Source organism: Polyodon spathula, chromosome 3 (genome assembly GCF_017654505.1).
Source record: "Polyodon spathula isolate WHYD16114869_AA chromosome 3, ASM1765450v1, whole genome shotgun sequence".
Lineage (NCBI taxonomy): Eukaryota > Metazoa > Chordata > Actinopteri > Acipenseriformes > Polyodontidae > Polyodon > Polyodon spathula.
This window is the reverse complement of record NC_054536.1, coordinates 12,577,323-12,593,961: the sequence shown is the minus strand read 5'-3', so window position 1 is coordinate 12,593,961 and position 16,639 is coordinate 12,577,323. Positions and strand designations below refer to the sequence as shown.

The 16,639-nt window shown below is 37.1% G+C and overlaps 1 protein-coding gene across 1 annotated transcript in view; it reads right to left on the bottom strand.

Moving 5' to 3' along the window:
- The window catches only part of LOC121312732 (semaphorin-5A-like), a 130,609-nt gene that overhangs the window by 85,270 nt on the left and 28,700 nt on the right, over positions 1–16,639 (bottom strand). Inside the window, exons 2-3 of the mRNA XM_041244455.1 lie at positions 9,926–10,147; positions 30–129 (exon numbers count right to left, since the gene is read on the bottom strand). Coding sequence (XP_041100389.1) covers positions 30–129; positions 9,926–10,079 — 254 coding nt within the window. The 5' untranslated portion in view covers positions 10,080–10,147. The remainder of the gene's footprint in view (positions 1–29; positions 130–9,925; positions 10,148–16,639) is intronic.

Sequence of the window (16,639 nt, the reverse complement as noted above, 5' to 3'; positions counted from 1 at the left end):
GCGATTTTTCTGAAGACACAATCACTCACCTCGCGCCAACAATAAGTTCACTGTGGTCTGGGTCAAAAGTTAACTGGGAATAATCCACTGTCTTCTCATCTCTGAACTTGTGAAGCCAAGGCTCTATTTCTGTAAGAAGAAGAAAAAAAGATTAAGTGGAGATACTACAAGCAGAAACTGACTGGAAATCTAGTGAGTGTGTGAGTGATTAAATTGTATTTGACAGGAAATACATGGACTGCTTCAGATTTGTCAGTGAAATGTCTTTGTGTTTCATACTAGAGGTGCTGCTGTACAATTTGTCAGTGCTGAGCCATAGTGACAGAGTTACCCAGCCTCATTTCCACTGGGGAAGCCATCAAAGGGATTTGGGTGTCAGTGAGAGACAATGTGAAAATGTCTCCCCATGTCATTTGTAACCTGATAGGTTGTAGAGTCTTTTCACACCTCTGCTGAGATATTTTTTTCTTGGTTAACGACACATTAAATGTGAAGTTAATTATTTTTTTCTTTAGCAATCTTAGTCTTTTTAACAAAGGCAGAACTCTTTAAAAATAAAATCGTATGAAGCTGTATATTCAATGCTAATAAACATAAAGATCAGAACAAGGCTGGCTATAATAGTCTCCCTTAAAGAATAAAAATTCTCTCCATATGTTGTTAGAAGGCATTCAGCGCACCATAATGATGCAAGAATTGTGCAAAGCTTTAAATTGAACTGCATCCTTAAAGAATGAGTAGCAGTGTTCTGAATAATATAACATTACACGCCCCCACGTGTTGCTACAACTGTTTAAATAACGTGATTTTTCTTTTCATTGTTAAAGTCGTGTCAACTTTTTATACTTAAAACTTTAAATCTTTTCAAAATGGTCGCTGTTGTGTACCAATAGTGTAAAAATGATTGCCCACATTGTCAAACAGGTAACACAGCAATTACATGATGATTACATGATGTTTTTGTTTTTTTTTGTCTCAATCATTAAATTCTAGGTGATGCAAAACTTTTGGCCATAGCTATAGATCAACCAACATTTTTTCAAACGGTGACATTTCGTGAGACATACATATTACGGTTGTTTGATGTTTACAGGAACAGGTTTTTGGAACTGGCTAATGAGCAGACCAAGCATTACCATTAAGTGCATATGCTTGTATTTCCTTCCTGCATTTTCTGAGTAATAGGGTGAAACCACAAAAGGTATCTGTATATATTCTGCATTAGTATAAAGTTGGCTATCTACAAATAAAGGTGACCACCACATCTCTGGAGACTTAATTTTTTGACTGATGGCTTCACATTGGGGCTGATGTAAGGATAGGAGCAGTGCAAACAATTACGGCTGCAAAATCCACATTGCTGGGCGACCAGGCAATTATTTTGCACTGCGGTCTGAGTAAGCTTAAGAGCAATGAAATTATTCAACACGAACAAATAATGAGCTGCAATCATGATAATAAGGGTCACAATGAGTGCCGCCTGTGCATTGGGCTATTTAGCAACTGCACCTACAGCCCAGAAGTGAGGTGAGTTAGTACAGACAGCATTAGACGCTGTATGAGATTTGTGGAGCACGAAAATCAAACCAAATAGAAAAATATGTCAGAGGAAGGGCAGCAAAGTCCTCTTGGCGCACAGAAAAGAAAATAGGAGCTGAGAGTCCTTATGGCTGAGGTCACTCAGCATTAGTTATTTGGAAAAGCCTTAGATACTATATGGTCCTCTATAGTGGAGAAAGTCAATGCTGTCGGTGTTACCAGCTGGACAGTCAACCAGATGATGAAAAGGTGGCAGGACCTGCAGCGGTGAACAACAGAGAAACCTACAACACAACACAGGCATGCAGCAGGAACTCACTTCTACAATCATTTGCACCTTGTCAGAGAAGGTGCAAAGTTTTTGGAGGGACAGCATTTGCCCAAGATCAAGGCACAATTCTTACATCTCTTTATAAATTTGCACACGCTTAGTATTCCAGATACCCACCCAATTCCACGCTCTTCTCTTCACCTGAATAAATTTCAATATAACTTAAATGGATTAATGATGGCAAAGTGCTAATTTGACAGCGGGTGCAGAACACCAGGTGAAAAACCGTCTTACATAGCCGCAAATCACTTTGCATGTATCCTGACATCTGACCCATTATGGGAATTCTCGTTAAGCATATGTTGAAGGTTAATTTAAACTAAATTGACAGAGAAAGTGGTTTGTACAAATATGGTCTAGAGTTTAATATAGGGCATGGAGTAAGTCTCTGAGTAGTGTTCTGGTGAATAAAGTTTGCTCAGGTCACTGTTTGGATTATAGTGTGCATATTGCTTGACACCCTGAAATGACAATTCCTCAGCAGCTGTCATCTTTCCTTATTATTCACTAGTTTTTGACAGCATCATTTGTTTGGAGTTTTTCTAAATTCCAGTTGGTTGCCTATACATGGATTGGCCCTTGATTTAATAGAATACATCTGAAGCTATTTAAACGTCAGGACATGTGAAGATGTTTTATTCCTTTAACATCTTAAAACTGCTTAAGATAAAGCGCACATCATTGATTTTTAATTTTAAATCATGAGAAGATGTGGCTGACCTATAGGCTATAAAAAACACCCTCTTCCAGTCTCATTATGATGCACATCAATGGTACTTCACAAGACCACTCATCTTCCAGGTGCAACTAGTGAAACCTTACAGGTCAAGAAGGTGGACCATCAGGAAGAATGGAATACGACAGTAATGGCATTTTTGGCACAACATGATAGAGGACTGTTGATCAAAGAACTGCTTGTTTCCTTAATAATTACACACGCACATTCATCTCACCTAAATGAGACACTTGCCTGACATTTCCTTTCTATCTCTTTAGAAGAATGCCAGAATAATCACAATTTTTTTTTTTGTATTGTTCATTCTACTTTCTAGCACATCTGATATGCTTGTTTTTCATCCAGTGCAAAATATTGTGAGAATACAAATGTAAGAGCAACCCTCCAGGGGATTAACAACTTCAGTTTTGAAAGCTCCCTTCCATAAATCTTAGAAGTCCCACCAGGCAGTTCTTTATTTTAGATGATAATGCAAGTTTTAGGCAAAGAAGGAGGCAGCCCAGTGATTTATGGTCTTTTCTTTGGCTTTAGCTACCTACCATTTCATATATTCTGAGCTGAATGAGCAATCTCATTTTTTTTCACACTTGGTACCATTAATCCATCTATTCAGTACAAAGCATGTGTGTCACATACAGGAGTGTAGTTGGGGAAAAAAAAGAACATTAGGTTATTATCATTACCCTGGTTCCCTGAAATAGAAATGTAACCATAACCTCATGGGTATTTACTTCCAACAGACCCGAATCCTGAAAATTGAATAGCAAAGCTGCCTGTGGCGCAGTTGTGACCCCACCCCTGAAGGATCAAAAGAACTATGTTCACAGATCTCAGCTTAATTTTGGAGGTTAATGGTAACATTTCTATTCAGGGAACCAGGGTTATGATAATAACCTAACATTCCCTTTCAAGTATGAAATGTAACCATTACCATATGAGTACCAAAGCCATCACGGGGAAAGATTGCAGAACGACCAGAATGTTACAAGACTAAGCCTAGTGAAGGTATGGGGAGTAGCCCACACTGCCGTATTGCATCTGTTCTTGATAGATACCCCCTGGAATAAAGTCCAAGCAGTTGCCGTGCCCCTGGTGGAATGGGCAGTGAGCTTTTCAGGAGGGGGCAAGTTGGCCAGCTCATAGTTTTGTCTGCTATCCATTGGACAGACACTGCTTAGACAGGGCTTGACAATATGCCAGAGCCCAAACTGGGCAAAGTGTATGGAGCTGTCACTCCCTGTCAGACTGGAAAGGAGGAGACTATAATGGTGAAATTTCGTAATTGAAAGCGAACCAGAGCTAAAATCAACAATGGTACATTATTGACAATTTCCTAAATTATATGTTTAATTTAATTAAATACCACCTGAGTTAAAATACACATACTAACAAATATACATTTGTTAGTTTTAAACTTAACTTTTTCGTCATAAGAAATCCTAAAAATATTTATAATCTCACATGTGTACAAAAGCAAGTGGTAGTCTCTTATTAAAGGCATCTTTACAGTATAAATAGAAGGTGAAAACTGTAGGTTAAACAATCCTTTATATTGTAGGCTGTTGTTGGATAGGTGTGATGAAATAAATTGATTTTTTTACAGCTTTTGGGCATTTCTATGTACAATAATAGAAAATAATATCCTTTTTCGTTTTACAGTCAGTGCTCGCACTCGCATGGCTCGTGTCTGGCCGTGTCGTAAATGCTGTATCGATATCGAAGCAGGGTAATAATGCAAAAGAGTCGTAGGTGCCATGAGTCGAGGAGCGCCTGCATATTTCTTATTGAGTAGACGTGTATACACTATTAATAATAACGCATGTAAGTATAAACAGACGTGCAACAATGGCTTATTTTCCATAGGCAAGCTACCAGAGGGAAAGGCACTTCACTGTTCGGCTGTCATTCATTTTTTACATCACTCCGATACCTGTGTTGTGTGATTGAGGAGCATGCACTGTGAGCCATCTGGCTGTGCATACTCCTCAATCTGTGTTTTTGCATTTAAAGTGATTGCTGCTAACAAAATAATTGTTATATTGTTTTAATTACAATATTTTGTTAGTGTATGTATATTATTTTGTACCTTATCAGCACCCGTAGCTAGAGAGAGGAGATGCTGGGTGAAAAAAGAGGAGGGGGGGGGGGGGGGGTTGTGCAGGAGATGTGGTGGAGTGCAGATCGTATCCAACTGCATTCCTTTACTTTAATTATTTTATTACTGTAATCATACCTCAGTTTATATACTATCTGCTGACCAATTACATTGTGTGTTGCTACTATTGCTGAGCCTGTATATCGGAGTCACTGTTCAATATAAACTGACCAAGAATGTAAGCAAGATCAAGAGCCTGGCCTGCTTCTTTTTTCCACGCTACGGATCCCAGAGAAATGAAGGAAACCCAAGGCCTTACAATACCATGCTTTCAGCTTAGTGTACTGCACTTGCCTGGTCATTTCACCTGGAGGGTGAAATTGGCCACCGCCCTTCAATTGCTTTTTTCCTGACATTAACCAGCTTTCAGCCAGTAACACGTTTTGACCCAGAAGACACTGGTGAAATTAACCAGGAAATGCAAGTGTAACAACATTTTTTTTTTTTTTTTTTTAAATCAGAGAATAAGGCAAAGAAACTGAGAACTTTCTTTAACCTCAAGTATTATCAGATATACTGTTTTCAAATGAAGTACGTGTTTGCTATAAAGCTGCACATTTGAAGCCTATATAATTAGTGCAAACAACTTGTTTCTCTAGGACTACTTGATCTGAGGAAACCCTGGTAAATGGGCCAAGATTAGTGCTAATCAAGGTTTGTGAAACCTGTCGTACATGTCTTAAATCCAGTTTTATCCACAATGTATGTATTTTGTATTTAATCCCTCACAGCCTACAGCAATGTAAAATCCACTGCTGAAGCTCTCTTGCTTACAGTCTGAGACAAAGTGGCTTGAATTTTAAGTCAGTGTCTCGTGGCCACCACTCAGACCTTTACTTTACCCTGAGGGCGTCTGGCTTTCTTGCATTTCACTTTATTTTGTATTCATCATTAAATTCTGTTTAAATAAGTCTCTACTGTATGTTAGTCTTTTCTTAGATAAGGCTCAGGTCAAATGTTTCAGTCAGTCATCTGGAAATTGACACTGAAGACAAAACAGAACAGTACTGCATTTGTTTTACAGATCGCACATCTAGATTCAGATTTTATTGCTGGTAACAGAAAAAAAGAATATAAAAAAGCTGTAAGGTTTAATACAAAACCAGATGCAAACCCATTTGCTGTATTAAAAATAATTGCTTTAAAAAATAATAATCAAAATAAATGAAAACCATTTCAGTCAACCTTTGTGAAGTGTGCCTTGTTAATAGCATTGCAAGTCTTCAATATTTTAATGAAAGGAAACATTTTAAAGTAGAGGGATTAAACAGTCTGTACACTGTGTTAACAGAGCAGTCATTGCTTTATATGCACACCAATTTTAATTTGAAGGAAGCAAAATTAATTACAGCCCTGCCATTGTTCCACTAGACAAGCCTCTTTCAAATCACATTCATTTTAATTAAAATGCCATTGATTGGAAGACAGGCATGGTCTGAAATCACTCCTCTATAGGGAAGACTTGATGACCGTCTTGAAGAGGAGTATGTTGGGTCAGGCTTTGTGACATTATTGCAGAATAAATCAATTTGTATGACAACTAGTCTACATGTGTGCATATTTATAAACTACATTTTTCCAGATAAGAAGTACTTGATAGCTTCCAGGCAGGTCACAAACTGGTCCAAACCCTTGCCAAGGCTTAACCATTGCACATAGCTGTAGAGCAGAATGTGGAGTCAAAAGAGAGTGAGTGAGCAGCAAGAACATTCACAATTCTCACCACAGCATTCATCACATCATTCATTTAGGAAGCTGGCATTTTTCTCCCCTGGTGGACGACGCAGTAAAATCTGACAATGATCAAAACATGATCTTCCAGTAGCTTTAGAAATCCCATTTGCTTCACTACCATTGCAGCAGTGCCATCTGTGGTTACACACAACATCTTTTTCATGTCAAGTCCTTCTTCGAAATGCTGAACAAAAGCTTCCGTGATGTCTTTACCCTTTGTTGTTTTACACAGTGTTTTCAGGCAACATAGTTCCTCTTGTTTTCCATCTAAAGTACAATATGTTGCAATAATAGCAATACGAGGAATGACATTTATATTGGCAATGTCATTGAGTGAAACACTATAAGCACCTGTGTGTTTTTGTCATTTGCTGTGCTCTCATTTTCTACCAGTCACACTGAGCTCAACAGTTGAGTTGACAAGATTAGGTCTTTTTTGGAAGATCATTAAACAAACACTCAGAGAGGTTGAAGAATGATTCTTTTATCTGTAAAAGGCTTGCTGTGTTTTACAAAGCACATTGCAATCTTGCAGCTTCCTTCTGTAGCTTCATTCTTACCAGCAGTTAAACATGCAAAAGCACAGGCTTGCTTTCAAATACCACCACTGCTTTCTTGATTGCTTCGTTCTTGTCAGCTTTGTCAGGAAAGGATTTTTCATGTTTGGTTTGCAAATGTCATTGAACACTTGGTGTTCGACACACAACACTTCCACAACAGAAAGCACAAACTGCACGATCCTTCTTTGAAACAAATCTAAATGTGTTTGTCCAAGCAGCCTGAAATGCACAGACATTTAATTTAGCTGTTTCTATTGGCAGATACTTTGACACTTGCTCACTGCCTTGCACCATCATTCTTTTTCTTAACTTCCACAAAGCACAGCACAGCATGCAATATTAATGGAAGCATGTCGCATACCCATTTCACATTGCTAAATAAGCTCCAAATTAAACATGAATGCTGCAGCTAGAGATAAGTATAAAATATATCAAAATGTATAAACATAAAACAATGTCCACTGTAAATTGTTTCAATGTTAAACAAATGTTTGTACATTTCACCCACGGCATGCCATTATGAATGTGGGGGGGGGGGGGGGGGGGTTATTGAGGTGCATTCCAGAGAGTGCCCTAATTGGCATAGCTGCCTACGTGCCATCCATAACCTGTCCACGCGACATCTTTGGCCATAGGTTGCTGACCAGTGTTTTAAAGCTCACTGTGATTTACGATAACCAAACTACAAGTCATTGACTGTACAGCAAAACCCTATTTCAACAAAATTATATATTATGAAAATACACTGTGAACTAACTCATAAACAGACACACAAATTAACTGTTGTACAGTATGTTGTACAGTAACTGTGTTTACTGTTATCTGACTAATGCTTATTCCCTACTGTACCTGGTGTGAGCATAGGGAATCTAAGGAAGCATGGCATGTATCAGGGCCACATACTCTCACATCAGACTTTGAATGAAATATTGAGAATCAAATTAGGGAATAAGGGAGAATATCTCTATTTTAGAATCCAGATTGCATTGAAAACCTTGAAGCCCAAATTATAATTCAACTGGAGCTGTAACTAGGTTTTACAGAGCTTGTTTTACGAACTGTATTACTAGGACTAAGGAACTGACCATGTAGATTGGACACAGGTCTTTACTATTGATCATGGTTTTTCTAGCTTTGTAAGAGTGAAAGTGGAGCACTGCATTATGGGTTACAACAATGGTAATTCTGAAGTGCTAATCATCAGGAGCACAAATCAAACTGAAAAGTGCTGTTCCAGTTCCACCTCTTAACAATTGGCCTTTTCACTGCACCTAGAGTCGCCCATATTCTTTTCAACTGCCAAGCGACCTGTTCTCACATCATTAGAAACTTCAGTAAAACACTGGCCTCAGACAAATTGAAAGAAAACCTTGGTGAAGACAGAACAGAAAATGAGCCAATTACATAAATGCGATAACAGTATTATGTTGAGTTCTGTGGAAAAATGGAAGATATTGTCAAAGTCAGTGTAAAGGAAACATGAGAACATTTCCATGGTTCAGGGTTAGAGGTTTTCAAAGGTGTCTTAAAAAAGATCACTATAGCTTATCAATTTTGTTTGTTAAACTTTATACTCCTTTGCTCCTCCATCTACTGTAGATCTACCTACTTGAAGGGAACTTTCTCAATCTCAATCCTTTTTTTCTTTTTTTTAACTTGTCACTTTAATCAACAATTCATGCAATAAGTATCAAGTGGAAAGTGCCAGACCACCTCATGCTATTCATCCAAATATCAGCATGCATATCATGGAGTGAACTCATCAGGGAACCCTAAAACTAACGGCTCTCAGTGCTCTCAGAAATAAAGTTATATTTAACTTCACTTAATTCAATTAAAATCTGAAGCATATCATAGGCCCTGCACATAGTGAGCATTGTATGTAGCAAAATAACTCCATAAATCTTACATGTTGTGCATTTTCATTTGTTAAACATGTCTCAAATGTGCAGTTTTGAAAGAAACAAATTTTGTAGTAAAAATATATTTATATTTAAAGCATGATAAATGGTACTACACTTGGTTGAGTCATTCTTTGTTTGCAAGACATGGTTTCAGTTATTTTTCCACTTGCTTGTTCATTTCACCTGCCATTAAGCAACACACTTTCAGCCAGTAACATGCTTTGACCTCAAAGACAAGGTTAAATGACCCAGGAAGTGGAAGAGTAACAAATATACTGACAATAAGACATACAAATTGAGAACTTTTATCCCAGATATCTCTGGAATGTGTCGTTTCTTTCACATTTTAAACCTTTGCAGCTCATGGAACTGCAAAGGAGATAAGATTTATGGAACAGCTTTTCTACCTACAATTACTTTAATGGCACTCAGCCCACATTAGAAATATACATTATGGAACAGAAACAGCTGATAGAAGAAAGCCATCGGTTTTCTGTCACTGAAACCTATCAGAAATGCAGTTGTGTTAGATGATGTGTCACTCACTGTGAAAGGATAATTAACCTCAATATACTGCATGTTGAACCAATAGAGTCGACTCAGTAACCAAGGTTCAATTATCTGTCTCTTCTGGGAGGTGAGAAGCAGACAGACAAAGAATTACCTCATTTTTCCAATCTGTTATTCTTGCTCGTTATTTCCTTCATTTCTATTGAATTAAATGAGCTTGTTGCTCATGTTCTACTGGGTTTTACCTTATTTTTCCCGATTTTTATTCGATGAATAAATATATATTTTTTTATACAGTAACATATTCTCTCTCTCAGATTAAAAAAAATAGAACCCATCTTCATTGAAAGTACAACCACATTCATTTCTTATGAATCCTAACAGTAAATTGACAAAGGTTACTTGAGCTTCATTATGTCTGGCTGTTCTGAGTGTCCCTTTGCCCCTGTTGCTCACCTGCATGTGTGATGACTGGGTGCTCAGCTCTGTGACACTTCAAGTCGTGATCCCAGCTTGCCGCTCTCCTGGTCCACCCCCCTGCCAGCAGCACAAGCACTCCCTGTAGGAACAGCAGATTCCCTGTAAGGCGGCTTCCCATCACAGGAGCCATGGGTGACCCAGCACTGCTCACTTCCCCTCTGTCCTCTGACGAGGGCTATGGGCATCAGTGGATGAGTCCTGGGGATTACAGAGCAATGGTTAGTTTACATATAGTAACCCAAATCACTTGTAGTGTGCACAGTAATGATGGTAATACAGTACTAAGTTTTAAATCCTAATCTATCACAGAATTTTAACAGTGATGTCATTGTCCAAATACCGAGAAGACAAGAGTGCCTGGATACATAAAGGTGTGTGTGATATGAATTATAAAATCACATTCCACAATAAAATGAGCTTAAGCGGGTTGACAAGACGAAGAGAGTTTAGCAGCATAAGGACCTCATAACCAATGAGGGTTGCACCCTGAGCTTTTTGACTGACCAATCGATCTGATAGGCTGTTTGGCTGTGTTCTGATTTATACTCATGAATATGCAATTAACTTCTATTAATGTGATTGGCCAGGATCCTTGCAAACCACAACCCTCAACTCAACTACCAGTGTCAATCACACACTGTCTGAAATAAACCTTTAAGTATCCAGCTTACTTCAAATGCAAAAAGGGATGAAATGCATTTTTACTTGCTGCAAAGCTATGTGTAAAAGGGCCTAAATAAATCATTATAACTATGATTTTAACCAAGACGTGTGCGTTGGGTGCCTCATAGCTGGCTACAGCCTTGAACATGTGCTGTGCACATGTAATCTCATCCACTATAAAGCTGTGATGTATCGTCTGCTAAGAAATATATAATAATCATTAAAAAAAGTAACAGCACTCAAACAGAGGGCTTCTCATGATCACTTTTCTGATTGGGTATTAAGATTTGAAAATGATTTAATCCTAAAGTTGAAACATTAGGGAGATAAAACATGATCCAACATACTTAACAGACATGCACTCTGATATGTAAATACTAAAATGTTTCTTTAAGTTTCATTTAAATAAAATATACAGCAATATTTTTTTTTCCAAGCAGTGGTTAACCAACTTTATATTCTAACTATACAAGCACCAATAATTTAGATTCTGTTGCTAAGACTGTTAAACACATACATCCTAAAAACAGAGTGTTTAAAAACTACTTTGAGATCCTAGCCACAAATGAAACAGACAAAATGAACACAATAACCCCATTCACTGTGCAATCCCATTAAGAGGGAATCTTAATATTTAGATCAGGGACAAAAAACAAAAAACAGGATGGATATTGAAAACCCTAAAGGTGCTAGATGTTTGAGATCGTTGAGCATGAAAAATCCCCATTAGTTTCCAGACCTCTGTAACCAATAAAATGCTCAATCTGACACTAGTCATTGCTTAATAAAAAAAAAAAATCAATGCCGCCAGGAATACTCTACATGTTTGTAATGCTGGATACAGTACTGTCTTGTAATGCACCAATGAGTTTATCAGTATCTAATTGTCCAGCCACTGTTAAGAGAGTAACCTCCAAATTCCAAAACTTCTCAAAAATATCTTGACAATTTAAATACTCTCCGTGTAATTCAACTAACAAGATCTTCTGTTGCCTCACAGTTTTTTTTTTTTAATTAACACCATTTAACAAACCCTTTGACCTCTTACCCATCAATACAGTTATCTACCTTTCAGTTACACCTGATATTTACTACATGCACTTTATGCAGTCATGTGATTTGTGGGAGAAGCAGTTTTTAGGAAAAGTTATGGATATAAATACATATGTATATTGGATCATTTCCCTATCATATCATTTTGCATGCATCTATTAAATAATGGATAAATAAATGTGCAACTAAAATTCACCTTGACTAATTATTGTCTATTGAGACTTTAAACAAAAAGAGAAAAGTGCAAGTACTAATACCTAGTTGTTTCTTATTGTATTCCTATTATTTTACCTCTTTTACTACAGAGAACAATTTCAATTTACCTGGCTGTCAGACAGTTGATGTGCTAAAGAAAATAAAAGTGCTTATGTGACAGAGAGTGTGAGCACAGCCTGGAAGCTTAATTAATTTTATTTTGCCTTGAATTGAAAAATAGGGTTCCTTTAAAAAGGCACATGTTTTCCTATTAACTTAGCTGCAAACTAATACAGCTTTTCACTTGATAACTGGCCTGCAAAATGTAAATAAAGCGATGTCTAAAAACTTTATCTTCTTGAAGGAAGAATTTCATAGACAAAAGCAAAATAAAAAAACAAAAAAAAACATATACTGCATTAATAAACGGCAATAAAGCAAAACCTTTTCTTCATCAAGATCACAGCAAAGGCCATCTCTGGGGCTATTGCTTTCTTAAAGGGAATGTCAGTCATTTCTGATTGGCTAGCACATTTATGCTCACACTTTTTCTTCATTGGTCAACGCTAATGGAATTCCGCCACCGCCCAGCTCCCTTCAAAATCCTGCAGCACTTTGCCCTTTTCATTCAAGTATTCTCATGCTTCATGAAATCAGGCACTAGGAGTGTATGATAAAAGTTTGGTGGCGGTTAGCGTGTTCAACATGTGTGAGAGTATGAGAGGTGACGGGAAGGACGTTATCAGTGCATACAAGTCCCCATTTTATCAACCGCAACAGACCTGCATTAAACATCCAGACACAGTACTCCTGAAGTAGTTATTATCTTTTTAGGGGGTTCAAATCATGACCCACAACCAAAGTTTTGCTTCACAGATCAAATAGGAGGGTTTGGCTTTAAAACAACATGATATTTCTTGGTTTTAACCCTCTCCTTCAGTTTTTACCATTAGCTGAGAATATTTATCCTGCCGAATTATATAAAGATTTTATATTAAATTATGTTAAAAACTGGAGTTCATCTAAACATTCATTTAAGCAAATCTTTTTAATGAGACTATTTGTAGAGTCAGACCATCTCTATAGACAACTTAACCAGTTAAATATAACAATTCGATTCTCCAGAGAATGTTACCAATATGAAGAATTAATAACACTAAAAGATTGATCATTGTCATAATATTAATTTGAGTAATTGAAGCTTACAAAATAAGTCCATAATAATCCCATTTTGCACCTCTGTTAGATACATAGGTCTCCAATATGCAGTTTTGAAAGGAGCACATGTTATAGCACACATGTATTTTCATTTCAAAACATGTTAGTTTTCAGTTTATATTCATTATTCTCAGCAAATATATAAATCTTGCATTTCCTGGGCCATGTTTCTGGTCACAGCGTGTTACTGGCTGAAAATGTGTCAGTCAATGTGCAAGCAGCTGATTGGTTAATAAGAAAGTAAAGATAGTTGAATTGGTGGGGGTCAATTTCACTCTGCAGTTGAAATGGCCAGACAAGTGCTACACTAACTGCTATCTTGGTATGCAAACTGAGGTTTATTTAATTCTAACCCTCCGTGTGGTTTAGGGGGCAGGAGCTAGGGCTCCTTCCTCATTCTGTCCAGCCAATAATATCTCCCGATTTTCCTATTTAATCTCCAAGTCATGCCCTTGTAATCTGTGTTTCATTATTCGTTTCCTCCATCCTCCCTCCTCCACTATGCTGCTCCACCTCCGCAGCAGTCTCCCTTTGAGGGCAAGCGAAGTTTACAATAAATCTGACTAGCTTATGAAAAATCAACAGCAGCTTGTGTGTTGCTTCAGATAGCAGTACAATGTTATTGTTTGGGAAAGTACTGCTGTCAATTAGCACCTAAATTAAACTCTATGGGGACATTCTTCGGCAACATTGAATCTCAATCAGATTATTGATAAACTTCTCTTAAAGTTTTGTGTTGTATCAGAACTCTGGTGAACATCCTCTTCATTATAGACAACTTCACTACTATGAAACTCAAAGTTAATTTCTAAGGTCAATTGTACATTCTTCTCAATCAATATACACTACAGAAAAGTATCCGAACATACTTATGAGTGCATCTCAGACTGACAATAGCATTGTTTTTTGGTCAAGTGAAACATTAAGTGAATAAGCTGCCAAATTAACTTTGTGGTCTGAAGATAGGGCCAATAACTCCACTAAATGAAAATGATACAAGCTGATATATACTCCACGAGATGTCTGAGCATGTATCTGACATGGCACCCTAATTATATATTTTTATAATTTATAGGTTAATAAGAATAATTAAACATTATAAAATAACATTGGCTAACAAGTGTTCCAACTTGTGCAGATATGCCCCCATACCAGCAGGGCTTGTATCTTTTAGAACTACTCAGCCTGACTCACTTGACAACTAATTCTCTTTGGTAGGGGTGGGGTAGGGTGGGTGACATTATATAAGTGCAATAGTGACACACTCAGGGTGTTCAGGTAAGATCCACAATGTGCATACTTAGGCTGTTTAATGGCACTTAGGATATTGGATTGTACTTGAATACCATGTCACGTGTTAATGTTTTATTATAGAACATTTTAACATGATTATAATTTACAACTGATACACACTATATGATATAAGCCAACTGATGCATAGACTGATGGTTGTATCACATCAAAATCAGGGACTTGTATATATTATAACATTATAATACCAATAAACCAGACTTATTAGCAGACCACATAATAGCCTGCTTTAACAAAGCTCTTTACAATACCTATGGCACTGTGATTCTTCTGATCTGTTCTATTTTCTATGGCACCAAACAATAGTCTTGGGAATACAGTCTACACAGATAGGGTTTATGCATGAAATCGGTCATAATAAAATGTGAACAAATCAACCCATAATTTCAGCATAATAATATATGAATCTGGCCCCCCTTCCCCAAATAAACTTGAACAATATCTCCCAATGATGTAATGCTACTGTTTAAATTACTCAGATTGGTTTGAATCACATAAGACTCTTTCCACTTGTGGTGGTATTAAATCCATAAAGGATCTATACTTTTCATTTCCAGTCTCCAGCTGGTGGTTAAGGTGACGAGCATGACACTGAAACTTCCTGATTAAGCAATGTGAGAATTTCATGGCGACTGATGAATTGGTAAGGCTGATATCAGCATGAGGCTAGTCATTTGCATCCAGCCCTTGTCTCTCCATTCAATTCAATAGGCTGAGACTGCAAGCTATTACAAATGTCATAGGATAGACATTTGACAGGAGTGGTACAAAGGTGGACAACAGGGATCCAAAAAAACAAGACATTCAACAAAAAATAAAACATCTGTATTTTCTTTCTAATGAAATGAAACATATTTATTAGACAGTCCCTGTATATATATATATATATATATATATATATATATATATATATAGATATATATATAGATAGATAGATAGATAGATAGATAGATAGATAGATAGATAGATAGATAGATAATGACATGCACAAGTGCAGCACTAGCTTCAATGAATTCCTGTTGGATTTTACAAATGCATCAACAGGCTAGGCAGACCTTAGATGGTTAATCTCTTTTAAAATAAATACAGACACTTGCCACAGCCCCCGTCAGTTCAAATTTTCTCAAATCTAGTACAGCACACCCAGTAATTTTCTAGAGCACCACCCTACCTCCCTGGAGACTCAGATACTCTCCTCTTTATTTTTAACATTCTTATTCTTTGCTTCCATTTTTAGATTAGGTTACTGTGAGGATGGAGATGGGTAACACACAGTATAGGGGTAGATTTATAGACCTTTTACTTGTATGAAATAACTTTACCGTTGGGATCAGGGTCCAGCAAGAGCCAATCTGAGTGCATTTCATGTAGCTGTAGCAAGAGAATGTGGTTGTGTCCTCTAAGAAGAGGTTTGGGCAGCACGCTACAGCTGGGTCATTGGAACCCCTCCAGGAAAAACTCCAGTTAGCCTTGCAAAATAGCACAATAGAATCATCCACAGTATTACAAGCTAACCCTATATGCAACATTGATGATTTTCTGAGAATGCCTGGCAAGGACTTGTGAAGTTTCTTGAAAGAACCCAGATATATAATGCATGAGCTGCCATTAAGAAGCACTCAACGGAGAATGAGAATGGGTCACCACCTTTCATACCAGTGGCATGTACCAGCCCACAAGGTAGATCAATTGTATACTATACTCATTTATTTTAAAATATGTTACAATATTTGAAATCACCAAAGAGTACCTGAATGAATCGTCACCAAAGCAAATTAGCCTTTTTTTTGCGGCAGTAGACATTTCTTTGATGGCAATGAGCTTTAAAATGGTACAGCTGTAAAATATACGTACTGTAAAATGAATGAAACTAAATTTACGGTGACAAAACACTCAACAGGATTTACATTAAGCAGTAAGAATGTATTTTAAAGTCTTAGGAATCATAACAGAAAAGGCATTAAGACAATTTGAAATCTCATCAGCTTTGAATGTTTGAAGCCCAGGGGACTCAATGTCCAACAAGCACTTAAAGTGTTTTTTTTTTTTTCCTCAGGGCACTGAAAGGTCACCTCCGTTTACAGACTTTAGAAATGCCAGCAGACAAATGGTAGAAAAGATTATGATGGTGAATCCCCACTGATGACCTGTGAGGCAGATTCCAAATATAGCAAAAAAAAAATAATAATAATTAAAGTTTTTTTTTAGAAACAAGACAAATACTGTAAGTCCTTAAATATTTGCGACCAA